The 26,080-nt window shown below is 54.1% G+C and overlaps 1 protein-coding gene across 1 annotated transcript; it reads right to left on the reverse strand.

The window, feature by feature from the left end:
* Positions 1–82: 82 nt before the first annotated feature.
* On the reverse strand, positions 83–26,080 carry SLCO2A1 (solute carrier organic anion transporter family member 2A1). Its single transcript, XM_009570159.2, has 14 exons — positions 25,610–26,080; positions 15,572–15,709; positions 13,675–13,837; positions 10,839–11,054; positions 8,990–9,088; positions 6,649–6,782; positions 5,449–5,530; positions 4,426–4,590; positions 3,692–3,881; positions 2,543–2,702; positions 1,355–1,524; positions 1,139–1,203; positions 875–995; positions 83–744 (listed from the first exon to the last, which is right to left on the reverse strand). The coding sequence occupies exons 1-14, from the start codon at positions 25,697–25,699 to the stop codon at positions 624–626; spliced, it is 1,914 nt and encodes a 637-aa protein (XP_009568454.1). The 5' UTR covers positions 25,700–26,080; the 3' UTR covers positions 83–623.

Here is a 26,080-nt window from a genome sequence, read left to right on the forward strand (position 1 = left end):
GGTGTTCCACCTCCTTGCCTCCCTGGTGGGAACAGCTCTGGAGGAGACCAGGAAAGCACCGCAGCTGGAAAAGTGACCTTTATTTAAAAAAAAAACCCACAACAAATAAAACAAGAGCAACAAACCCCAAATGTTCTGCAGAAAACCCGTAGTGATAACCTCGCAACACGTGTGCAGCGTCCACGCTGACCTCTGCGAGGGGTCACAGGGCAGCCCCACAGTGCTGGCAGCCATCTCCCCTGCTCCTGTCCCATCCAGGAGGGTGTTATCCATCTGGGATCATCAGGCTGGAGGGGAGACCGTGGCCCCACGGTGGGCACCTCTGGGTAGGTGGGATGGGGCTGCGCTCAGACCCCGTCTGGCTCCTGCTCCAGCTGGTGGGGAGCTGCCCCTCTCCGAAGCGATGGGCAAGGTGTGGCTGGAGAACCCCTGGGGAGGAGTTGGTCCCAGGATGGGGCTGGCATGGAGAATCCCTCGCCGGGAGCACGGAGTTGCCGTGTGCTGCAGGAGAGGAGCTCAGAGCTGCTAAGGTGAAGACACTCCCTTAGGAGCTAGAACAAACCCCAAAAAGACAAAGTACTGGCAGTGGGTGATGGGGAGTGCAGAGTCCGTCCTTGCGTGGGCTACACCAGCCCCGCTGCCTTCTCCTGCACATTGTACTCCTTGCTCCTCTTCACCTTCCAGCTGATGAGGGCGAGGAGAACGGTGCCCACCACCTTGTAGCCCACCTGTAGGCCAAGGTATCTGTTGGGAGAAGAACAGAGAGATGCTGTCTCTGGCGGCGGTGCACCTCCAGCTGACCCCAGGCTGAGCTGAGGATCATCCCCATGGGCATCCCCGGTAGGGGAAATGGGGGGACACACGGCAGGGGTACCTGTTGCGGAGGAAGTCGTTGTTGTAGTAGGCGCAAAACCAGCGTTGGGTGCACTGCTTCTGCCAGTAGATGCAGGAGGAGTCAATGAGGGCACCAAACATGGCAGGAGCTGGCAGCCAGGCTTTGGAGAAGAGAGGATGGAGTCAGGCTGCCTCCTCTGCCCTGCCTGCTGTCCCCAAGCAGGTTCAACACTTCCCAGGGCTTGAGCATGCCCCGGAGCACCCTACTGCCTTCCCCCACCCTCGTTAGGAGACGGATACTCACCCAGCAGCCTCATTAGTAGGAACTGGACTCCGATGGCAAACGACTTCTCGTCCTGGTTCACCACCCTGCAGGACAGAAGGCGTGGGAGGTCACAGCTGTTGGCAGTGGCATCTTGGCCTCGTTGACCATTTAAGAGGTCCCGTTGATCCCAGCATGGGAAACCCTTCACATCACTCTTCCCTGCAGTGCCTTATGGACCCTCTTCCCATTACTCACCGTAAAACCATCATGTAGAGGGGGTTGTGGGACAGGCAGGCTACCAGGGCAGCGAAGGAGATGAGGAATATGGCAGGGAGGAGCATGTGGGAGCAGCTGAGCGGGCAGGAGCCTGTCTTGGCAGAAGACAGACCGTTCCCAGCAGGGATCAGGGAACAATTCCTATAGATCTGTGGAAATGTTTGGAAAAAACAAATGTAAAACTCTCAAAGCCAAGAGCAGGATTTTTAGCGGCGCCCCAGACCACATCACTTTGCAGAAACCTGACAAGAGCGTCTGCGGCAAACTTAAGGCACAGCCACGGCACAGGATCATAGAATGGTTTGGGTTAAAGCCCATCCAGTCCCACCCCTGCCATGGATCAGGGGCTCCAAGCCCCATCCAACCTGGCCTGGAACCCCTCCAGGGATGGGGCAGCCACCACTGCTCTGGGCACCCTGGGCCAGGGCCTCGCCACCTGAACAGCAAAATGTTTCTCCCTAAGATCTCATCTCAATCTCCCCTCTTTCAGATGAAAACCATCCCTCCTCATCCCATCCCTGCACTCCCTGATCCAGAGCCCCTCTCCAGCTTTCCTGGAGCCCCTTCAGTGACTGGAAGGTCACTATAAGGTCTCCCCGCAGCCTTCTCTTCTCCAGGCTGAAGAACCCCAACTCTCTCAGCCTGTCCTCATAGCAGAGCTGCTCCAGCCCTCAGATCATCTCTGTGGCCTCCTCTGGACTCACTCCAACAGCTCCATGTCCTTTTTTTGCTGGGGACTCCAGAACTGGACCCAGGGCTCCAGGTGGGTCTCTCAGAGCGGAGCAGGGGGGCAGAATCCCCTCCCTCCCTGCTGGTCCCACAGCTCTGGATGCAGCCCAGGACATGGGTGGTTTCTGGGCTGTGAGCACACCTCGCCGGCTCATGTTGAGTTTCTCCTTCCACAACACCCCAAGTCCTTCTCCTCAGGGCTGCTCCCAATCCATCCTGCAAGTGGATCTGCCACTGTTCCCATTTCTCCCCACAAGCTCCTAGGGTGCTACAGCAATTCTCTATTGCACGTTTTCAGGACTTCATCTCCTCTGGTGGACCTCCCTGTGGTGTCAAAAAAGGCTCTACCCCACTGTTGTGCTTGTCGTGTTCCTGCCTCTTCCACTGTCCCCAGCGAGCACGGTGCACGCTGCGCTGCAAACCCCTTGTGTTACTCACCACTTGTTTGGGAGTGGAAGAATTAGCGGTGCTGTTTGTGCAGCCAGCGAAGCAGGGCGAGATGTACTCCACGTTGTTTTCTCCGCACACTGGGTGGAAGACGTGCTCGGAGCAATGGCACCCCCTCGGCGTCTTAACCTGCTGCTGGGAACTCAATGTACTGCCAAAAAGGAGGAGAAAAGAATCTTAGAAGACATAAGAAGTAGGACAGGAGGAGGAAAAATCCCAGTTTCCCTATTGCTCTTCGTGCTGGGGCGCTGCCGGCAGTGCGCTGGCCTTGGGCCAGACCCGAACCTCCGCAGGTACCTCTGCAGGCCGGTGCTGAGCTTCACAGCAATCGCATTGTGGCTACAAACCAGCGCTCACACACTCGCTATAGTACTTTTTTTCTCCCAGATGAAAACTAATCAGCCAAATGCCTGGAGGGATGGATCTGGGTTCCATCCAGAGCTGTGCAAACAGATGTGTGAACAGCCCCAGCTGGAACACCATTCAGCTGGAAGCGGGCTCAGCTCCAAACAAGCCTGACGACATCGTGAAAGTCAAGAGGACAAACCGAGTTATCTGTCCTGTCTTGCCTTGTTAGGTAAGAGCAGCGGCAGCACAGGGAGCTGCCCTCAGCCATGGTGGGATGGGGCAGAGCTCCCGTACACCCATCCACGGAGCCCACAGCCTCCTGGGGATCCATGCGAAAAGCCAAACAACTTCCTCCAGCAGCTCCCAACTACATCATCAAAGCCCATCAAGACCAGTGCGTGGCAGAGGAGCCCAGATCGACGGTGGGCCTGACCCTGGTGGCAAGAGGGGAATGCTGTGAAGCCAAGCTGTCTCCCAAAATGTAGCATTTGCTGCACCTGATCTTGAGCTGAGGGATCCCTCCAGGAAAGCTGGGAGGGGTTCTGGATCAGGGAGGGCAGGGATAGGATAAGGGGAACAGTTTTCAGCTGAGAGAGGGGAGATGGAGATGAGATCTCAGGGAGAAACGCTTTCCTACGAGGGTGAGATTTTCTTCAGGCAGAGGGATCAAGGAGCGAGCAGTAGCGTGGCAGCGTCTACGGCCTCCTCCCCTCCAGCTTCATCTCTCTCACCCCATGGATACTCAGGTCAAGAGCTGGAGGAACAAGGAGCTGGAAACAACCCAAGCATTACCTGAGGGGGTAGATGCCATCGATGCGCCCTGTGGAGCAGCCCATGAAGAAAATGGGCAGGCAGATGAGAATGGAGAAGACAAGCACCACCACAGCAAAGCGGGGGATGGCCCGGAGGGAGAAGGCAAAGCGTTTCATGATGATTCCTCCTAAAAGCATCCCAAGCGCCGCTGCTGGCAGGTTCACAGCTCCTGCAGAGGAACGAAGGCGTCATCTGGGGCTCCTGCCTGTTGAGACCCTCTCTGGGGGCAGGTGGTGGCTTTGTGGACCTCATCGTGGTTGGCAGAACCACTGTTGCCTAAGACAGACCAAAACCCAAGACGCCTGGGGCCTGCAAGAACTTTCAGCCTCTGGAATCTGACTTAGAGGTGTCATACCAAGCTTGGTGTGCAATTGTTTTCTCTTGCCAGCTTCTTTGAGCACCTGAGCGATCCAGACCTGCTACACCCATGTGGTGGGGCTGCACGCTTCCAAAAGAGTGGCTGCCAGACCACAAGAGGGAGAAAACAAATGCAGACATTCTTTAAGAAGCTGCAGGATGGACTGGCCTGGTGCAGGCACCTTGGGCCAGGAAAGTCCCCAACCATCTTGAGGTGATCCCTAGGTCTCTCCCAAAAAATGAGTTTCCAATGACTTCTGCCCACAAGATTTAAAAAGCCTGGAGAATACGGGCACGCATCTCCCTGCTGATGGACACCTTTCACCCTATGGCTGCTGCTGCCTGGCTGTGCTCACCTATGAGAAAGTTGGCGTACGAGGAGGAGGCACCGTACTGCTTCTCCAGGAACTTGTTGAGGAACGTGGCCAGACCCGCAATGACTGAGGAGAAGCTGCACTGAGCCAGCACCAGGAGGATGAAGAGGGGGTTGAGGAGCAGCCTGAGGAAGATCTTTGGGAATCCTATAGGGAAACAACAGGAAAAAATATGATCCTCATGTCAGCAGTTCATACTGTGACAAAAAAACCCCACCCTTAGACTGTTCCCAGTGAGTTAAACATAGAATCATGGAATGGTTTGGGTTGGAGGGGACCTCAAAGCCCTTCCAGTGCCACCCCTGCCATGGGCAGGGACACCTCCCACTGGATCAGGGGCTCCAAGCCCCATCCAACCTGGCCTGGAACCCCTCCAGGGATGGGGCAGCCACCACTGCTCTGGGCACCCTGGGCCAGGGCCTCCCCACCCTCACAGCAGAACATTTCTTCCTAAGATCTCATCTCAATCTCTTCCAGCTGAGAACCATTCCCCTCATCCCATCCCTGCCCTCCCTGATCCAGAGCCCCTCCCCAGCTCTCCTGCAGCCCCTTTCAGCACTGGAAGCTGCTCCAAGGTCTCCCTGGTGCCTTCTCCAGGCTGAAAGAGGTCATTGTGGAGTTAAATTAAGTCATTAAAGGGGTCCCTCTCCCCAGGGACACCCCTACTCAAGCCCACTTCAGCGACCCTTGAACAGACCGGTGCGAGATGCAGCCGGGTGACCTTCTCAAAGCAGCAGCTGGTGGCACCGTCACCCCCTGCCTCAGCCTGGGGCTGTGTTAACCCTCAGCACCGCTGTCCCTCCGCGATGGACCATGTCCATCTTCCCCTCGTCCTTAGCCAAGGGACTTCCTACAGCCCTCAAGGTGCCCGAGCTGCCCTGGTCCCCACGCAATGTGGTGGAGAGACTCAAAATCCCCCAATAAACACCCTGGTGGTGGTCTCCCCCCTCCCGGCACAGTCTGGCGCCCCTCAACACCCTCACCAGTACGTGTCAGCCCTTTTACTTTTTATAAACTCCAGCAGGGAGATTTCTTCAGCCACTCCTTTCTCCATCTTCCTGAGCATCCCGGCTTCAGCATTTGGGCCCTGGGGAAGGACAGAAGAGCAGCTTGTGGTGAGAGGGGAGCATCCAAGCGTGGCCGGCACCATCCCGGCTCCCAGATAGGGTCAAGAGGAGCAGGATCTGTCCCTGATGCCTTTGACCTCCAGCCAAGCCCAACAGCTTTCCTGCCCGTTCACTGCAGCCCTTGAGCAGAGAGAAACTCGCCCAGCTTTAAGGCTTTAAGAGCTTGGAAAGGTTCCCTCTGACAAGAAACCTCCTTATTTACTCTGCAAAAAGTCTGAAAATGTAAGTAGGAGCCAGGTTGGCTCAGGTCTGGTGAGTCCTTCTAATTATTATATATTTTGGGGTTGTTTGACCTTTAAAGAACTGATGATTGAACAATTTCAAACCAAAACAAAGCTATTTTTGAAACCACACCAGTGGGGTTTGGCTTTGGAACCACTGGAACTGAAAGTCTTAATAATTTTGCATTGGTTTTGATGTGTTTTAACGGAAAACTTGTCACTCTTCTGCAATTTTTCCCAAAGGAAAAGCCCATTTCTCACCCCCCCTTCCCAGCTTTATCCCTGCTCCCATGCAGCCGCGTTTGAGGATGCTCTGCTCCGAGCAGGGGCTGCCACTGGTGATGATGGCGCTGGCGTCAGGGAAGCATCACCTCGCAGAAGATGTTGCAGTGGGGAGTTTAGATGCAGCGATCACCAACAGAACCAGGTCAGATACCCCAGGAGGGTCAAGTCCCCACGGGCAGACACCTACAAAGGAGGACTGTGTGCAGGAGTCCCAAGAAGCCTCCCAGCGTCATCCCACCCCCGGGAAAACACAGGTCTACCCAAACCCTTCCCAACAGATGCTGTTGATGCAGCCAGCGGGAGGGGCATGAGGTCTGGTTTTGGGCTGCTGAGCTGTGGTGGTTGTGGCTTTCCAGCTAATGGTGAGGAAGTGAAGGGTCTGGTCCTTCACACGATAGAAGCACTGAGCTTGTCTGGAAGACTTTTCACTTGTGAGAGGTTGTAACCACATCTGAGCGGGGTTGCTGGGCTCCCTTCCCTCCTCCACCCCTCTCCCCTGGGGGATGGGTATTCCCTCCCCACGCACAGTCCTGTCACCAGGATGCTGCTGCCCACCAGAGATGAGGTCTCACCTCTCCTTTCAGCATGTACCGAGGGAAAAAGAAATAAGGAATGGACGTAAGCACCAAGCAGCCCGAGGAGATAAGCAGTCCCAGCCACCAGGCTCCAATCCACCGCTGGTCCCTCGGGGTCAGGGCCACTGTAGCTGCAAGACACAAGGACCCATCGTGTGAGCTCTGCTCCTGTGCGTCCAAGGGTGGAAGGAGCAAACATCCACACACGTCATAGAATCATAGATTGGTTTTGGTTGCAAAAGATCTTTAAGATCATCGAGTCCAACCATCAATCCAGCCCTGCCACGTCCACCACCAGACCATCTCCCCAAGTATGACATCTACTCATCTTTTAAACCCCTCCAGGGATGGGGACTCCATCACCCCCCGGCAGCCTCTGCCAATGCTTGACAGCCCTTTCAGTAAAGAGATTCCTCCTAATATCCAACCTAAATCTCCTCTGGTGCACTTTGAGGCCATTTCCCTTTGTCTGATGGGACAATATGGACGGGTGGAGCACAAAGGGTCCATGTGGTGCAGTCCAAGGGTCTCTCCACTAGCATGGCAAAGCAAAAGGATGGAGGTGGGAGCTCCTGCCAGCGTTGGGACCAAGACAAACCCTGGGTGCTGCATATCGGCAGGTCCCTCTACTCGGTTGAGTTTGACCTTCTTTCTCCTGGCCGGGATGCTGGGCTGCTGCTCTCCATCCAAACTGTGCCAAGACTCCCAGATTGACCGTAGGATGGACTTAGTCAGCATCCAACTATGCCGGTGGCACCGGTTCAATTCTCCCCACCGAGCCAGCCAGCAAGGCAGCGATGACGGGGGCCTGACTCCATCCTCTGCCTGGGGCACGTGGTGGGTTTGGACTGTGCTGCCCGCCAGGGATGCGGAGCTGGGACAGGGACCGGGAAAGGGCATAGCCGCTTTCCTGGAAAAAATTGCTCTCCCATTGTTCCCGGCTCGGTCGCTCTTTGCTTGCAGAGACCAAGGGAAGGACCCGTGCCGGCAGAAGAGCACTGCTAATGAGCCTGATTTCCGAGTGGATGAAACTCTGGGCGCCTTCTCCGGAAAAAGGAGGAGAAGGTGAGAGCCTCTCCGTCTCCAGCGCAGACATCCTTTGGCTGGGCCAAGCCATGCTCACAGGAGCTTGACAGATTGCTCGGCTGGGAATGCGGACCTCATCTCCCCATGGCCAGGACCTTGTGGCCGGGAGAGGCACCAGCGGCAGCATTCCGGGTGGGACTGGCGTGCCAGGGTGCGGCAGGAGGAGAGCCCACGCCCCACCGAAACAATCGCCCCGCTTCCCCAAACAGGACCACTCCACTCCAGAGCTTGGACGTCATCATGGAGCGACTGGGCAGGGGCTGCTAAATCCGTCCACAGGCATGGGGAGCGAGCCAAGGGATTTGCCACTTCCTGCCCCAGGTTCATTTATCACTCTTATCAGGCACCGGACAAAAATGTCAGGCGAGCTCTGATCTCTCTAAGGAAACACAGGAAAAACCACATTAATGATGGGGCTGAGGAGAATTCTTTAGTGATTAAGTTACCAGAAATAACAAGCATGCACCGCAGATAAAGAAAATAATCCCTGCGGTGGCTTTGGCTCAGCCCCTCTCTGGAGACGCTGGTGAAGGGTGGTTGGGAAGAGGACAAGTGGACTTGTAGGAAAGCTGGGGAGGGGCTCTGGATCAGGGAGCGCAGGGGTGGGATGAGAGGGAACAATTTTGAGCTGCAAGAGGGGAGGTTGAGATGAGATCTTAGGGAGAAATATTTTCCTGTGAGGGTGGGGAGGCCCTGGCCCAGGGTGCCCAGAGCAGTGGTGGCTGCCCCATCCCTGGAGGGGTTCCAGGCCAGGTTGGATGGGGCTTGGAGCCCCTGATCCAGTAGGAAGTGTCTCTGCCCATGGCAGGGGTGGCACTGGATGGATTTTAAGCTCCCTTCCAACCCAAAGCTTTCTATGATTCTCATTCATCCTCTTTCTTCTCCTTCCATGGATGTTTCAGACGTCCCTGCTCCTCTCCACCACTACGCTAGGCTACAGCAATACTCCTTCTGTGTGGTGGCAATGGGCAGACTCCAGCAACCACGTCCAGGACAATGCCATGGGGAGAGGACACTGAAACGTCCCTACCACAGGGCTCTGCTTCAGTGGTGGTTCCAGACCACCTTTAGCCTTCTTCACAGGGAGAATGAGGGGAGAACTGTGCTGGGAATGTTCTCCCAGGTCAGGTCTTTCCAGGGCAGTGGGTTTCGTGGGTCATGGGACTCATGGCTTCTGCCACCAACCATCCCAGGGTGACCTTCTGACTCAGAAGGCTTTTAGGATGACCACTGTTACTTGAGAAATACTCACCAATGTCAACTCTTCCAATGTCCACGAAGAGCCGCAGCACCACAGATCCCAGCAAGTACCCAAAAGCAGGGCCAAACACGGCGATGGCAAAGAGGATGGCTGAAAAAAACGGAGCAGAGGGAGCCAGCATGAGTAGGGAACAGTAGCTTCACTGCAGAAACTTCACTTTTGTCTTCCCATGCGAGGCAGGAAGGAGGATATAGAGAACAGAAACCATCTTTTATCAAGTGACAGATAATGAGAAGGTCTGCGTTGCTCAGATGCTGAAGGGCAAGTTCTTTAGAGGAGTATTTGATCTCGTACACAGACAGCAGCGTTCCCTTTCACAGGAAGATGCTGAGACCTAAAACAAAACAAGGCTTAAAGAGCGATGGTAGTTATGTTGTCCTGAGGGAATCCACACCCCCAGCAGCCATACACCCCAACATGGACATTATCATAGAACCATGGAATGGTTTGTGTTCGAAGGGACCTCAAAGCCCATCCAGTGCCACCCCTGACATGGGCAGGGACACCTCCCACTGGATCAGGGGCTCCAAGCCCCATCCAACCTGGCCTGGAACCCCTCCAGGGATGGGGCAGCCCCCACTGCTCTGGGCACCCTGGGCCAGGGCCTCCCCACCTGCACAGCAAAACATTTCTCCCTAAGATCTCGTCTCTTTCAGCTTAAAACCGTTCCCCCTCATCCTGTCCCTGAACAGCTACACCCCTAAAGTAATCACTTATACTATGAAGAAGAAGGCAGCCCCATTTCATCATCAGGATCTTCATGTTTGGGGAATCCAAAAGGCCCTCAGAGGTTCTAAAGTCTGTCCTTGGGAATCTAATCCCAAAGGCTTTCCCTCTCTTTCAGTGCTTACCTTATTTAGGAACACCCGCTCTTGACCCCGGAATCACTCTGGTGCCTTTGGGTGCTCTAAAAACATTGTTTGGCACCAGGTGGTGTTGGGTTTATAAACAACCTGTGGATTGAGCTCAAGGCTCTGGTAGACACACCAGCACCTGATGGGGTTTGCCACTCACAGCGGGGAAAAATGCATTTTAACATGGAAAACAGCTGCTGTCTCTTTGCAATCAGAAGTTCTCCTGAGACTGGGAGCCTCCACCGGGCAGGGATTTCACAGCAAAAATGTTGATTTTGAACTTTTGATGTGGAATCTGTGATATTATGTTCTGTCATACCTCTGATTTAGGTTGGACATTAGGAGAAAGTCCTTCCCGAAAGTGTGGTATAGCAGTGGAACAGTGGAACAGCTCCCAGGGAAGCAGTCACGGAGCCAAGGCTGACAATATTCCAGAAGTGTTTGGCCAACGCCCTCAGCCCCATGGTGTGAGTGTTGGGGTGTCCTGTGCAGGGACAGGAGTAGGACCCCATGATCCATATGGGTCCCTTCCAACTCAGGACATTCTGTGATTCTATGTTTAAACCACGATCAGCTGATGCTCAATAAGAGCAGGAGATGGTCTCTGAAAAGGCTTTCTTAGTACTGTTTCTCCCACGAAGGACAGAAGATTTAGTAGTGGACAGGTACAGTTGGGCTTGATGATCTCAAGGGTCTTTTCCAACCTAGTGATTCTATGATTCTATGATTCTAAGTCCTCACAGACACAAGGGAGAAGCCGCAGCTCATCCATTTCTTCTCCTTGCCCTGATTCTTTAGCTTCTGAACACCCACACCATAACCCTACAGAGAACAGTTGACTATCAAGGGGAGAGACAGCCCAGGCTTTTAGTGGAAGAGGATCCCATCTGGGTCCCACTGGCTGCTCAACCCGTGTTCCTCTCCAGATGACCACCTCTACATCTCACCTCTACATACACCTCATATACAGCAGCCGTCCTACTTACCAACATACAGCGGAGAATTGTTTGCTTCCGCAAAGTCATCTACGTAGGATATCCCAAAGGGCTGGATGGGAACTGTGCCGATTCCAGCCAGCAGTTGGGCGATGACCATCATTGCCCATATGCTGCTGGCCTCCTTCCGGGGATCCTGGGTGGAATTGGGGCACACAAACTTATTCTCCGCATAGCAGAGTTCCGTGTGGACCTGGCTTTTGTTACCTGAAAGGGAGAAGAACGAGCATTACAAACAACGCTAGGCACGTCCCCGACCTCCTCCCGCACTGGAGACCCGGAATCTCCCAGGTTTGCCGAGGAGGTGCACGCTCTTGGGTTTTGGATGGATTGCTCCTTTTATTTAGCACTTCTCCTCACTTTTCCCTTCTTTTGGGACCTTAAACTGGGGTCAGCGTAGAAAGCAGCCAGGCTTAGATATTTTTTGCCCAGCTTTCAAAGTTAAGCGGATCAGAGAAGATGGAAGCAAATTAATTCCCCCGTGAGGCTGCAGTGGAGCTGTCGGCAGAGGATAAGAAGCTCTCCCATCAAAGCCAGACCAGCCAAGTGACAGACACCTTCGGACAGGTGGCATCAAAACCAGTGGAAAATCCTAAATATTCTGATAAACCCCCCTGTTTTTCATGCAAAATGAAGGCATTACAGAACAAACAGAGTAAGCCCTGTCTTTCGATGCCAGCTCTTCCCACTCTGGCTTTTCCTTTTTCCATTATTTGTAGTTGGTTTGACATTCCTCTCATGTCTTTCTCATTAATGTAATAACTGTGGATTTTCTACTCTTCTGAGCAAACAGACACAAACTGAACCCAAATATTTGTCAAGCGATTAGGGATTTTTGTTGGCGTAGTGCAGCAGCACATTCCTAATAGTAGGTCACCAAAAAAATCCTTATGTAAGTCTATTCAAAGCCATGTTGTCCAAAGGGTCCACGTGGCCTGACAGAAGGAGCCTCCTTTGCTAATAAAGGTTTTACTGCAGTGAAAGCGAGAGCCACAGAACCTCTCGTGCCAGATCGAACGCTGTAGTGCGAGGCTGCTCTTGGTTCAGTGCTGGCAAACCTAACCCATGGCTGGCTTTTTGATGCCAACGGTCTTTGCTTCCTTCACAGCCGGGCAGGAACAGGGAGTGATGCTCCCTGGGGACACCTGGCTGCTCCGAGCAGGACACCCTGGTGCTCCACTGCCCTCATCACTCAGGAGCAGCCCAACTGCTTCCAAAACAAGGACCTTACTTCTTCTTACTGTTTGAACATGGAGAGGTCTTCACCCTGCTCAGGACTACCACGCAAGCTCTAAACGGGACTGGAATATCTTAGTGGGCTGTAAATGCCACAGATGGCTCTGGACGGTGAAGCAGGTAGACATCTGCTCCTTAGACTTGTTTCCTTTGCAATAAAAGCAGCCCCTGTCCTGAATCCTGACCAGTTCATAGTCTGAGCCATTAATTCAAGACAAAAACTTGGCATCTGATGCCTGGTCTGCTCTCCAAACAGTCTGACTCAAAAAACACGGAGGCATTTGAGGCTAAGTAGCAGGGAGGCAGCTGTGAGCCAGCACAGGGCTCGTCTTCCTATTTGGGTGCTCCACTCCAAGCTATCATTTTTAGTAAAGGTTCGCTGGATCTGGGCTTGCAGATCAGCTGTGGTGGCAGCAGAGTTCCCAGAGATGATGTGAGAGAGCAAAGCCAGAGGATCTCTAACCGTTTGGTGGAAGCAGAGCTAGTCAGGTCCCTGTGAGCAGCTCTCTCCATTCAGGGCTCTCTCCCTGTCTGGGGTTTGCATCCCTTGCGCTGTAGCAAAGTCATGACCTAAGTAGAGGGAGCAACAGCCTAAGGTCACCCAGGAGGTTCCAGCAAAGCCACGGCTCCTTGGGCCCAGAGGATCAGGGTAACACAGCACACACGAGGCTCAAAGGCTTTCTAGGAGAGAACATCTCCTAACTAGAACTGGCTGGCATTGTTGTGGCATCTGCCGTCCCCTTGGTGGCAAAGACTCTGAGGAGAAGAGACTCAGCATGGAGCTGAGGTGACTTGGAGTTTTCAGAGGAGGCAATACCCATCCTTCTATTCAGCCTACATCTCCCCTCCCTTAGTTTCAAACCATTAGTCTTTGTCCTGTCAGAAACAGGCCTTGCTAAAACATCTGTCCTCAGCTTTCCTGCAGCCCCTTTCAGCACTGGAAGCTGCTCTAAGGTCTCCCCACAGCCTTCTCTTCTCCAGGCTGAACAACCCCAACTCTCTCAGCCTGTCCTCATACAGGAGGTTCTCCAGCCCTCGGATCATCTCCGTGGCCTCCTCTGGACTCACTCCAACAGCTCCATGTCCTTTTTTTGCTGAGAACTCCAGAACTGGACCCAGGGCTCCAGGTGGGTCTCTCAGAGCGGAGCAGAGGGGCAGAATCCCCTCCCTCCCTGCCGGTCCCACAGCTCTGGATGCAGCCCAGGACACGGGTGGTTCCTGGGCTGTGAGCACACATCGCCGGCTCATGTTGAGCTTCTCCTTCCCCAGAACCCCAAGCCCTTCTCCTCAGGGCTGCTCCTAACTCGTTCCCCACCAGCCTGTGTTTGTGCTCATGCTCGGAGGAGGCAGAAGGGATCCCACAGGCAATTTCTGCATTCAGAAGGGGCTGCAAAGCAGTACCAAAGTCAGCCTTAAAATAACAAATCTTTTCCTTAAGTCTTTCCCTCCAAACAAACACTGTGTTTAAAAACTGTTTGTGTGCACTGGATATAACCTCTCTTTTTGGGCAGACACGGGTAACTCAGCCCGGCGGTACTGGAGAGGGATTTGTCTTGGGACAGCACTTGGCGATAAGGGTGGAGGCACTCACCGATGCTGAGCGTGGTGTATTCGTAGGGATCCGATAGGAAGTGGGGCAGAGTCACCAGGAAGGCTCCCAGCGCCAGCAGCAGCCCCCCTATGCCGATCACCCGCGGGCGGTGAACTCGGCTGCCGAAGTAGCTGACAAAGATGATGAGGACCACATTGCCGATCTGGAAAGGGCACAGAGCAATGGGGAGACCATTAGAAGATGTCATGAAGGAAGTCGAGCCCTTCTAAGTGGTCCCACATGACTGTACCTTCGTGGGCAGAGAGCTCTCCTATCAGATGGTGTTTGACTCCCACCAAGGCAGGAATGGGACAGCCCTTCACCCTGCATATTCACAGCAAGTCAGTGCTCTCTCCTCTTCAGAAGCCAACGGGACAGCTTCTCGGCTTCTCTCACCCATGTGCATCCCTTGTTGTCACAGATGACTTCACAACCTGCCTCTGGTCTGGCTGGGGCTCTTTTCAGCACCCACAGCTGCCCCCCAGCCCACAGCATGTGGCATGAAGTAATTATTCCCCTAAAACCAGCAAGAAACACAGTGCGTTGCCTCCATTCCCGTGACTCCAATGAGACAGGAGCCCAGTGACGAAGGCCAGCCCATTGCAAACATTTGTGACTCTGGGCATTTGCAGATGCTAAAAAGATATGAAAACACGCAGCTTACTCAGGCAAGTGGATCAACGCCACAAAATTATCACTACATGGGCTTTGCCAGCTTGGGACAAGCTAAACGTTATTTTAACCTCAGCATGTGTGGTTAAGAATACTTTTTATTTCTGTTTACATGGGCTCCCTTGTTTGTCTCTTTGTGGTTTTTGTTCTTGGAATTGCTGCAGCCATCAATGAAAAAAAAAATTGTGGTCCTGGACAGGCAGGGGAGCTCACACAGAGCTCGAGTAAAGCACGGAAATCTCTCCCCTAAAGCAGAGCAAGAAAGATATATCTGCTGTCTGCAAGCTCTTGTTCTTTAACAGCATGGAAAATGTCCTATTCCAGTCCTTTTCCCTTTATATTCCCACAGTTACAGCTACTGGCTGAGGTAAGATCTGAGCATCTGCTTCCCCAAGGACCGAGGAGGATTCCCAGTGCCCAGCTGGGAGGACCCCATGCGAGAAGACCAGCTCTGTGCGTGGTGGGCTGCCACCGAGCACTCCTCTGTCTGTGCCATCACACGAAAGCCTCTGCCAGCAAGTCTTGAAGAGCTACCAGAAAGGATGCGATTCATGACAATGTGAACTAGAAGACATATCCCAGAGGGATGAGCGATTAGAAAGTGGCTGTGAGAAACCCCTCAGCCAGCTCAGCAAAACACCAGTGACAGCCAGTCCCTTGCCATAGGACCATCGGGAACCGGGAGCACTGGAGAAAAAGGCTGGATCACGGAGGGACTGCTGGGTAACTCCTCCTTTGAGAGAAAGCTTGGAATAACTCAAGCCAGGGTCATTCCTAAAGCTGATGAGAAACCTATGAAACTAGAAATTGCTCACAGAGTTGTAGCTGTGTGGATGCTACTTCTAATAAAATGTTCTTCACGTAAGCTGCAAAAACTGCGCTCAATAGAGAAGAATCCTACCGCGTGTTTTCTGCCTCCCAGTCCTGTCTCTGCTGGAGATGTAAAGCACCCCAGGGTGCAGTGGCCTCCTCTGAAGCTTTCTGCTGCTGCCCTCTAAGGCCACGTCCTCACTGCATAACCCTGCGTTCGACCGTCCGGCACGCGGCCCAGCACAAGTGAGAAGAGGTGTCCATGCGCACAGCAACGACTGCTTCATCCAGCACACGAAGGCATGGCTGAGGAAGCACTGGGTGTGAACACGCCCCAGACCCTGTTCTGGGAAGGTCCCCATCACGTTCTGGCCACCCCTCAGGCCCACCCCTCCCAAGCTTCTCACCCAATTACCTCATGCAAGCTGGAGATGAAACCTGAAGAGAGACTGGAGAGCCCAAAGCGCTTCTCGATAGTAGTGAGGCTGCTCTTGAAGTTGGCACTGTAGAGAAGCTGGGAGAGCTGGAGAAGCCCGTGGCACAGCACAAACACCTGCAGGCAAAAAAAGAAGTGCCATCCCAGTTAGTAGACATTTAATGTGATTGCTGGTGACCATGTCCTGTGCAAGGGATCTGAGAGCCGTATGCACACGGGCTCAAGTTGGCCAACACAGCTACACCTCTGACATCAACAGATCCACCAAAGGGCTCAGTCCTGGGTCCCTGATAAACTTAGCTTTGCAAAATGAGTGATGCAGTGTTCGGAAGAGAGAACAAGGAGATCCGGTTTAATCCGTTCTCTGGTTTACTGTTACGAATATTCATAGGTCACTGCAACCCTGAAGAGCAACCGTCCAATGCAAAGAGGATTGGATGGCACTCAGAGCTGAACACTGACATGGAGCTGTTGGAGCGAGTCCAGAGGAAGCCACGGAGATGATCCCAGGGCTGGAGCACATCTAGTATGAGGACAGGCTGAGAGAGTTGGGGTTGTTCAGCCTGGAGAAGAGAAGGCTGCGGAGAGACCTTAGAGCAGCTTCCAGTGCTGAAAGGGGCTCCAGGGAAGCTGGAGTCAGACATTTTAGCAAGGCCTGTTGTGACAGGACAAGGGAGAATGGTTTTAAACTAAGAAGGGAGAGATTGACATGAGATCTTGGGAAGAAATGTTTTGCTGTGAGGGTGAGGAGGCCCTGGCCCAGGGTGCCCAGAGCAGGGGTGGCTGCCCCATCCCTGGAGGGGTTCCAGGCCAGGTTGGATGGGGCTTGGAGCCCCTGATCCAGTGGGAGGTGTCCCTGCCCATGGCAGGGGTGGCACTGGATGGGCTTTGAGGTCCCTTCCAACCCAAACCACTCTGTGATTCTATGATGAAAGAAGACAGGCCGGACTTTGCACAGACCCGGTGGGTGCTCTGGAGATCATGTTAGAGCCAACCCTGAGCTGAAGGGGAGCCTGTGCTGCTTTAGACTACCTGAGATCCAGTATTTCCAGTCAGCCCCTTGGACTCCCTCAGCTGCAAAGCCAAGTCGCAGAACCTGCTCCAAGGGGCGTTGCAAGAAGAAGTTGAAAAAATTCTTTGAAAGCCCTGGAGGGAATGGATGAAATATGCACAGTGTGGTCTCACTGCTGGAAGGCTCCGGTAGTTTACTAAAAACAGCACTTTTCCCTGGAGCCAGGCTGCGAGCTGAGCCAGGACCCAAACCCAACGGAGGCAGAGCTGTCTGGAGCCTCTGATCCAGTGGGAGGTGTCCCTGCCCATGGCAGGCATGGAACGGGATGGGCTTCGAGGTCCCTTCCAACCCAAACCATCCCATGATTCTATGGAGCGCAGGAGGGAACGCAGAGAGTTTACGGGGCAGGGCAGCACGGCTGAAAGAGCCTGGGTGGCCTGGGAGAGGGAAGCACTCTCTGCTGGGGATGCAAGAGGCAGCTCACAAGTATCTTTTGATCTATATTTAATCAGAGCAGCTTTCTTCTATTTTTCTTGGAATGAAACGCGTCCAGACGGTGCCAGAAGTATTTTAAAATAATTTTAAAAAAGAAGGGAAAAGGTCTTTCTATTTCAATTCACAGGAAATCAAATATTTACTGAATACCGGAAGCGTGTTCTACAAAGATAAGGGTGGGAAGCCCGAGATGATGAATGGGGGAATCAAAGGTACTGCAGGGTTGGCGAATTCCTCTGTCCTTGGCTTAGGGGAGCAGCGGTGCTTGCTGTGAGCGTGGGTTTGGAAAGGCAGGAGCGCCCAGAAATTCTGACCCATTGTGTGGACCAAAAAAAAAGCCCAGAAAAAGAAGAAAATTGTCCACCCAACACAGAGGATGGAAGTGCTGTGGGTGGGTGGAGTGGCTCTTATGGAGCAGAGGAGGACACAGAGCCCGGGGAATCTACCTGGGGCTGGTCAGGCAATCGGAACAGAATTTGGGTAGGAGGAGATGGGCGAGAAGATGGCTTCTTGGGAATCTTCTCCAGGAGGGAGAGCAGCAGCCGTAAGATGAAGTAGAAGACTTGGAAGAGATGGTGACAGCGGGAGAGAAGAGGATGGAGCTGAAGGGGAAGGAGAAATGGAACCCCGGCAGTGTGAGGACAGGCCATGAAAACCTGGAGACCATGGAAAAGTTGAAGGAGGAAGACAAAAAAGGAGGGAAGAAGGGTCACAGGTTCAAGCTGCCATCCTGAACTCCCCAGGCACAGCTTGGAGGGGTGTCAGCAGGCAGGCAGGCGTCAGGCGGGCATCTGCCACCACAGAAGCCAAGTCGGAGAAGACAAAGTCTTCAGCTGGGACTTCAGCTGGGACAGAGCAATGATGTGGGTGTAACGTGGGAAACCTCCCAGACAGGGACAAAGTGGAAGTGAAACATCTGCAAGTAAACTCTGGAAGAAGAATGACCTCTCCATCCTCCAGGTATCAACTCCTACGTTCAGAAACCCATCCCAGCACACAGTCCCGTGGGCGATAGCCGGGTCCACCACCTTCCCCGATCCTGACCTGGGATCACCGTGTAATTAGTGCAGCCGGGCTGGTCTGGAGCAGAGAGGTGACTCCTGTCAGGATGAGAAATGGAGAGGGAATCTTATTGCCAGAGAACATCAATTGTTGTTCCTGCAGCTCTGGCCAGACCCTACTGAAGTCATTCAAATAAGGAAGCGCTGGCTAAACAGCGGAGGGCCGGGACCGCCTGAGAAGCAGAGCAGCTGGAGGGAAAGCTCTCCCGATGCGAGGCGTTAGCCGGAGAAGCCAAGCTGTTTACCAACGGGGAGGGACGAGGGTGGATCACCAAGGCTGAATTTAGTGCAGCAAATGTCAGCCTTATCCCAGGGCAGATGAGGAGAAGCGCTGGGGAGAGAAAAGATGCTGCTGGGGAGGGAAGATGAGGAGGAGAGGCAGCCTGCTGCGGTTGGCAGGGATGGGAAGAAGGCAAAGGAATGGAAGGACCGCGTGGAACCAGCACTGACTGTGCTTTGCAAAAGGTTGGAAAGCTGGAGAGGAGAGGGCCAAGCTGTGATTGGAGAGGGCAGGCGGGAAAAGGCAGCGCTGGCAGGAGGCGGCTTGAGATGGGTTGATGTGTTGGTGATGACGCGAGGATGGACAGAGTGGGGCCACGGATCCTGGGATGCCGGGGGCTGCCCACCGTGAGCGAAGGAAAGGGGGAGAAATGCAGCTGGAGAGCACCAACAAGGAGCAAGACTTCGGGGTGCAACTGCTGCCCTCCCTGCCTGTGAGTCCTAATCCAGCTCCTGCGAGCAGGAGGATGCTCAGGGCACCTGATCCCACCCGGCACTGCTGCTGGCGCTCCGACCAGACAGCAGCCTCAGCCCTTGGACGCGGAGAGCCTGAAGGGTGGGAGGGGAAGAGCAGAGGAGATTTTTCTTGCTTGGGAAGAAGCTGCCACCCAAAACAGTCAGAGCAAAGCAAAACAGCCTTTCCTCTGGGACTTGTGCAGCTGGAGCTCAGCTTTTCCAGATGCACTTCAACTGTCTGGAGGTGAGAGACACGCCTCATTGAAAACTTCCCCTGCGTTCTCAGCAGACTCGGTTCTAATTAAAATAACAACAGCTGAAACCTTGAAGAATCTAAGAGCAAATAGCTGGGAGTGGGTTGGAGGGCTCCTCAAAAGGATCCCGGGCACCACTTGACCTTTGCACTGGCAAAGATGCTCTGACTGGGAAGATCAGACCTCCAAGGCTGGTGGAGATGCAGGCACCACTCTCCTATGTTTCCTCACTGGTGTCTCCCATTTCTGTCCCTCTCCCCACACATCCCCATCCCTACATGCTCATGGTGACCACCGACAAGCTGTCCGTCCACGGAAACCTGCACTGACCCGGTCCCTTCCGCAGAGAGCACCACGTGTGCCGCGCTGGCCCCATGTGCCCACTGAGCCACCCCAGGAGGGGATGGAGCTGCTCTCATCCACCTTCCATCGCGCTTAACGAAGGAGGAGGTTTTTAAAGAAGAGCCCAACTCATACAAAGGGAGGTTTTGCTGATGCAAAGCAGGGACAACAGCAATAAAGGCATGGTGGGAGGTTAAGGAGTAGGGGACACTCCTACAAGTATGAAGTGCTGACCCTCCGGAGCAGATGCTCCCATCAGAGTTGGGTGTATTTTTGGAGCTGCAGGCAAGCAGCAGTCGCGGGCAGCCAAGGAGCGGCGTGAAGAGGCCAAAGGCGTGCACCCACACGCACCCGCACACACACAGACAAAATCCCGTCTTAATCATCCCTGTGCTTCCTTCAGAGTGCCTGAGCGATCCTGGCTCCGGGCTGTTTATACAAGACACTTGACTCTTTTCCAGGACGCACTTCACTTAAAAGGGAAGGGAACGTTTGGGGGAAGGTCCCTCACAGACACACTGCTCCCTCCGACCCAGTTTATGGGGATGAGCACCTCCCAGGGCAATGCTTTTCCATAAGGAAGAGGAACCCACCCTATTGCAGGGAGCAGAGGGGATTGGTCCCTCCACGGTCTGGAAAACACTTCTCAGGTTTAAAGCAGACAGCTGTTTGGTCAATGCCAACCCAAACCTTCTTTAGAAGGGACGTGTTCAATACATACTTGACGCAGAGGGCTGGGGCGGCTGAGCAAGGGGCGGGTTGGGCTCCAGGGGACCTCTCAGCATGGGGATGGAATCATGAGATGGTTTGGGTTGGAAGGGACCCCAAAGCCCAATCTCATCTCAATCTCCCGACTCATAGTTTAAAATCATTCCCCCTTGTCCTGTCACAACAGGCCTTGCTAAAACGTCTGACTTCAGCTTTCCCGGAGCCCCTTTCAGCACTGGAAGCGGCTCTAAGGTCTCCCCACAGCCTTCTCCAGGCTGAACAACCCCAACTCTCTCAGCCTGTCCTCACAGCAGAACTTCTCCAGCTCTTGAATCATCTCCGTGGCCTCCTCTGGACTCACTCCAACAACTCCATGTCCTCCCTGTGCAGAGCACTCCAGAACTGGACCCAGGGCTCCAGGTGGGTCTCTCAGAGCGGAGCAGAGGGGCAGAATCCCCTCCCTCCCTGCTGGTCCCACTGCTTTCGAAAGCAGGGCTGAGATCACTGTCCCAAAGAAATGCATCAGCTGGAAATGAAAAATACATGGCTATACGTGGGGAAATGAATCCCTCCATCTCTTCCTTCCATGCAGCTGCCTGGATTTATAGCTCAAAAAGCACCATGGAAGATGAAAAAAACCCAACATTTCTATGGGAGGAGCCAATCACTCTGCCACTGAGCAGGTTCCCCGGCTCAAAACCTCTCAGCCAAGTCCAATGGTAAAGTTGGCTCCTAGGTTTTATTGCTACTGCAAAAAATAAAGTAATAAAGGAATTAAAGTGGTTAAGTATCGTGTGAAGCAAGCCACTGCCCACATTATTAGCTGCAATAGCTGTCTACTGCCAAGCAATCCATGCTTGACAATCCCAAATGTCAAGTGCAAAGACAGTGTTTGCTCTTTTCGCAGCGAACGTACACACGAGATTTGCTTGCACCGTACCCTGATGCTCTTGCAAGGCCTGTGCAGGCCCTGCTTTGCTCGGTCGCCGTAGGGGGAACGCTCTTGAGGGACATAACAACGTGTTCCTACCTTAACATCCGGGTGCATATTGCAGATGGCAGAAAGAAGGGAGGATTTGGGCTGCGGAGGGTTGCTGAGGTCAGACCCTCCGCATGTGAGGTACGAGAGATTGCTGCTGAGAAAATATTCCTGCCTGCACAATACAGCATGTATCACCAGGAGCCTCCTTTCTCCCTACAGCCAGTTCGAACGTGCAGGGAGGGTGTGTGGTCAGGTCTTTCATTTTTTTCTGAATGTCTCTTTCCCTGATGGAGCATTGGGATCCAATCATGATTTCCTTGAAGGCAGCTTTAGTTTGTCTTTATTTTCCCTGACCCACAGGCGCATGTACACCCTCCTCCCGCACGCCCACAGCCCGGGCCATGCCTCACGCTCCCTATCAGCGACACTCCTCTCCCATTTTGCTCTTGATAATCTTATCTACACTGACCACTCCTTGGTTGTGTTTGGGCACTGAACCACCTCACCCCTCATAAAATTATCTTGTTTCATGTCTCCTAGACCTTGACCTCAATCCCACTAAACTTTCCAACACATTTTACCATCCGGCTCTTCCCCATCTTCCTCCTTATCCTGCTGCTGATGTCACTGGTGAAGGCCAGGAGGTTCTTCCCTTTTGAAATCTGATCCTACCAACCCTAGACATAAATACAGAGGCATAGAATCATGGAACGGTTTGGCTTGGAAGGGACCTTAAAGCCCATCCAGCTCCAACGCCCTGCCGTGGCCAGGGACACCTCCCACCGGATCAGGCTTCCCACTCCCGGCCATTGCACCCCGCACGTTCCCAACATCCTCACCCCGCGATGCTTAAAGCTTTACCACACTCTGAGTGCCCACATTGTCCTCCTGACCTTGCTGTCCCCTTGCAGGTTTGTACAGAGGCTCCTTCAAAGCAGAACCCAATTAAAATCTTCCTCACAGGCTTTTCCATCTCCCCCTGGACCTTCTCCAACTGACGTACAAGTGACAACAACTCTGCCATCGTCCTGCTTCGTTTTCCACACCAGGCAGCGCACAGAGCCTGTGTGCCCAGCACCGCTCCCCTGCACCCGCTGGCTTCTGCCTTCTGGCTGAACCCAGCCCAACTCCGCCAAGTAAGAGGGCATTCCTAAGGCTCTCCTCCTTGCCCTGGCGCTGAGGATCCCAAACAAGCAATTAGATATCAATTAAAACAGCACACAACTAGAAAAGAGGCAGTAAAGGCAAAGCAACGAAACCATCTGTGGTCTTGCAAATAGATAACTCCCTTGAATAAAGTGTTTTTCAGCGGATGGCTGGAAGGGCAAGATGGGCACGGGCATGATTGGAGATGGGGGTTAGAATTCTGGACCTTGTGTCTGGAGAAGAGAAGGCTGTGGGGAGACCTTAGAGCAGCTTCCAGTGCTGAAAGGGGCTCCAGGAAAGCTGGGGAGGGGCTCTGCATCAGGGATTGCAGGGATAGGATTAGGGGAATGGTTTTCAGGTGAAATAGGGGAGATTGAGATGAGATCTTAGGCAGAAATGTTTTGCTGTGGGGGTGGGGAGGCCCTGGCCCAGGGTGCCCAGAGCAGTGGTGGCTGCCCCATCCCTGGAGGGGTTCCAGGCCAGGTTGGATGGGGCTTGGAGCCCCTGATCCAGTGGGAGGTGTCTCTGCTCACAGCAGGGGTGGAACTGAATGGACTTTGAGGTCCCTTCCAGCCCAAACCATCCCATGATTCTATGGCCAGAGGACATTAATGGGGCCCATGACCATGCTTGGGTATCAAAAAGACTAACCATCCGCTTGTCCTCCACCTTTCAAATCTTTCTGGTTCCTTTAGGCTGTGATGTCCTTGGTGTCCCCAGTGCCACCAGGTGTTGGGATCCACCTGAATGTTGGCTTCATCCCACATTTGCAAAGCAGAGCTACTACAATCTCCCAGTCAGCACAAGCCTGGAAACTCTGGTGAACTTCACAGGCAGGGACTGTCCCCGCTCACCATAACTCATCTCCACCACCACTGTGGGATTACTGAGAGGCTCAGGGGGACTGCGCTCCACACAACCTCCCAGCCCCAAAGACTGAACATCTTTTGCATTCTGCTTTCTCCCCTCAAGGGAATTCAAGACAAACAGTCAGCTTCTAGAGTTATTCAGGCAACCCTGCCCCAACTGGGAGGGTGCTCAAAACCATAAGCACAACGACCAGGTTTCTTCCAGCTTCTTCCACAAGATCCGGTGCATGTGGCAAACACGCTGTCAGCTGAGCCAGGCGGTGCCCTGACCCATCAGTGTAGACGGAGCTTTGGTGCCATTTGGTGTAATTGCAGCAGTAATTACTAGCTCCAGTCATTAATACCTGCGTATAACAAGGAGTAACTTCCACAGCAGCAACAAGGAACCGTCATCAACCACGTTCCCGTAAGGTACAGAGATCACTTGTAAACACCTGCCATGCCAGAGCGTGGCCGTGAGCAGCCACATCCACGGGGCATCGCCTCCCGCAGCGCCCGCTTCGGTCCCGCTCCTCCCGCATCCCCAGACCATCCCTCCCCAGAGCTGCCGTCCCCATCCCGCTCTCCAAATCCCTGCAGAACCATTGCAACTACTGTCTCCACCAGGACCTTTCCCTCCCCCATGCCCATCCACAGTACCATCGTGCTTCCCACCTCCAAGCACCAGCAGGGCCAGAGCAGCTCCGCAACCCACCCCGAAGGCGATGGGACCCAGTGCAGGGAGGCGGTGGTCCGCATGGCAGAGGACGCAGAGGAGAAAGACGATTTGCACACAAAAAGACTTTGTTATTTTTGGCCCAACTCCTGAAGACGGCACTCTGAAAATGCTCCTGGCGTGCGAGCCTTATGGATTAAACATGAGCGTCACGATAAAGGCTTGGAGCCTGCTACAACCAGGGGAATTTGTTGTGTTGGAAGTACTGTCCCTGTCAGAAACTGCCTTCACTCATGCAAGGATGCCGTGTCTAATTAATTTAAACTCCTTTCCAGGTCCTCTCTCTGGGTGGGACGATGCCAGCAGCTTCTCACACCATTAGCTGCTGGCCGAAGGCTTTATATAATGTATTATTCACAGCACCAACTGCTTCTCATCCAAATAAGAGCTATAAAGCCATATAAGCTGAGATGCCGACTGCACGCTTTGGCCTCTGATGACCCATCGACAACAAAACAACTCCCCAAACCTGGAAGTTCAGTTGTGACACTTTGATTCTGAGGGGCTGAGAGGATTGACAACTGCACCCGAGCTGGTGCACTCCTACCCTGACACAGAAGCGCTGCTTTTAGAATCACAGAGTCACGGGACAGTCTGGGTTGGAAGGGACCTCAAAGCCCACCCGGTTCCACCCCCGGCAGGGACACCTCCCTCTGGATCAGGGGCTCCAAGCCCCATCCAACCTGGCCTTGAGCACCTCCAGGGATGGGAAATGATTTCTCTGGGCAAACACAGGCTCCTATTCAGTATTTCAGTGGGAAATCACAGCCCGGCCCCACACCGGAGCGGCAGCACCAGCACAAGGGGGTCTCAGCCGCTGGTGGCCCCTCTGGAGCACCCAAGGCTGCTGCGAGCTGTCACTCCCCAAAACTGCACCCGCCCGCCCGATGCCGATGGGCAGAGGTGCTGCCAAGCGAGCCATGAAAATCCCCCTCACCCCGGGAATTCCTGGCCAGCGCAGGCAGATATCCCGGGAACGGGAACCAGCACGCACAGCCGCCTCTGTGCCCATCCAAAAATGGGCCAAACTGTGCTGCACAGGGGGCGAAAGACGAGGTGAGGGGTGGTGTAAAGGCACGATGGTGCAAGAGAGGTGGCTGCGGTGTTCCCACGCGGGTGGTGAGCTCAGGCACGGAGTGGCTTCACCGTGACAGCTCTTGCCTCGCTAATCGAGGCAGGTGAGTAACCGGGCAGCCGGCGTCAGAAAACCCACCTCAACCTGCTGAGACTTCACATCTGTCACTCCGCATACCCCGCTCACCCAGGCTTTTAAAGCGAGTCAGTGTTATGATAGGGCAGTGTTTTCTTTTCGCACCAGGATGTGGTTAATCATTCCCTAAGCAGCAGCACAGTGCGTACCGGGCAGCGTGCGTAAGATCTGCAGCCCACGGAGAGCCGCCCGTGTCGCTTCCACAGAGAGAAACATCCACGTGCCACGGAGGATGCCACCCTGAAAGCCGCCGAGCCCCCCAGCCCTTCCCACTCGCCAAGCAGGATGGACATCAGCGGAGACATCCAGGGCTGCTCCGGGAGCCGACTTTCAAATTCTGCATCTTAGCAAACACCCCTCGCTTTCCTGGCAGGTTTGTATCAGGGATGCGGGGACCCGTGGGATGGGTTGGGGTTACTCTCAGCACGAGCACCCTCCTCTCACCCCACTGGGAAAGCGGCGCATCCCTGCCGGACACTGCTCCTTACCTTGATGTTGCAGAAGGTCCTCCCGGAGCAGGTGCCAGAACTTCTGGGGACGTCAGCTGGGGATTTGCCGGCTTCGGGGTGGACTCCCATCGCGGAGGCTTCCCAGGGAGCCCTGAAGAGCTGGGCTGCAGGGAGCTTCTGTCCCTCTCTTTCCTGTCCCGCTGCCGGCAGTGTGCACGGTCTGCACCAAAACCCCTCCGAGCCCGCAGTGAGGCAGGCAGCGTGAGCGCAAAGTTTTTATAAGTCTGCTCTCCAGAGCGATGATGAAACCCTTTCTCCTCCCTCTTTTGCTTTGTGCACCGAGGGAACTTTAAAGTCGCAGGAAGCTAACGCCGGCACGCGAGGAGCAGGTGGGAGCGAGGGCTCGTCCAGCCCCGGCTGCTCTGGGGATGGGGACCACGGTGGTGCGACCTTCACCTGTGGGGTCACCCAGCACCCCGACCCATCGCTCACCCCTGCAGCAGCTCCACT

This window comes from Cuculus canorus, chromosome 9 (genome assembly GCF_017976375.1).
Source record: "Cuculus canorus isolate bCucCan1 chromosome 9, bCucCan1.pri, whole genome shotgun sequence".
NCBI lineage: Eukaryota > Metazoa > Chordata > Aves > Cuculiformes > Cuculidae > Cuculus > Cuculus canorus.

Coding starts and splice junctions, on each gene's coding strand:
- SLCO2A1 (XM_009570159.2), bottom strand. CDS start 25,699: ATGGGAGTCCACCCCGAAGCCGGCAAATCCCCAGCTGACGTCCCCAGA. Junction 9,089..10,838: donor CAATTCTCCGCTGTATGTTG/GTAAGTAGGACG, acceptor CGTTTTTTTCAG/CCATCCTCTTTGCCATCGCC. Junction 1,525..2,542: donor CTTCCACTCCCAAACAAGTG/GTGAGTAACACA, acceptor ACATTTCCACAG/ATCTATAGGAATTGTTCCCT.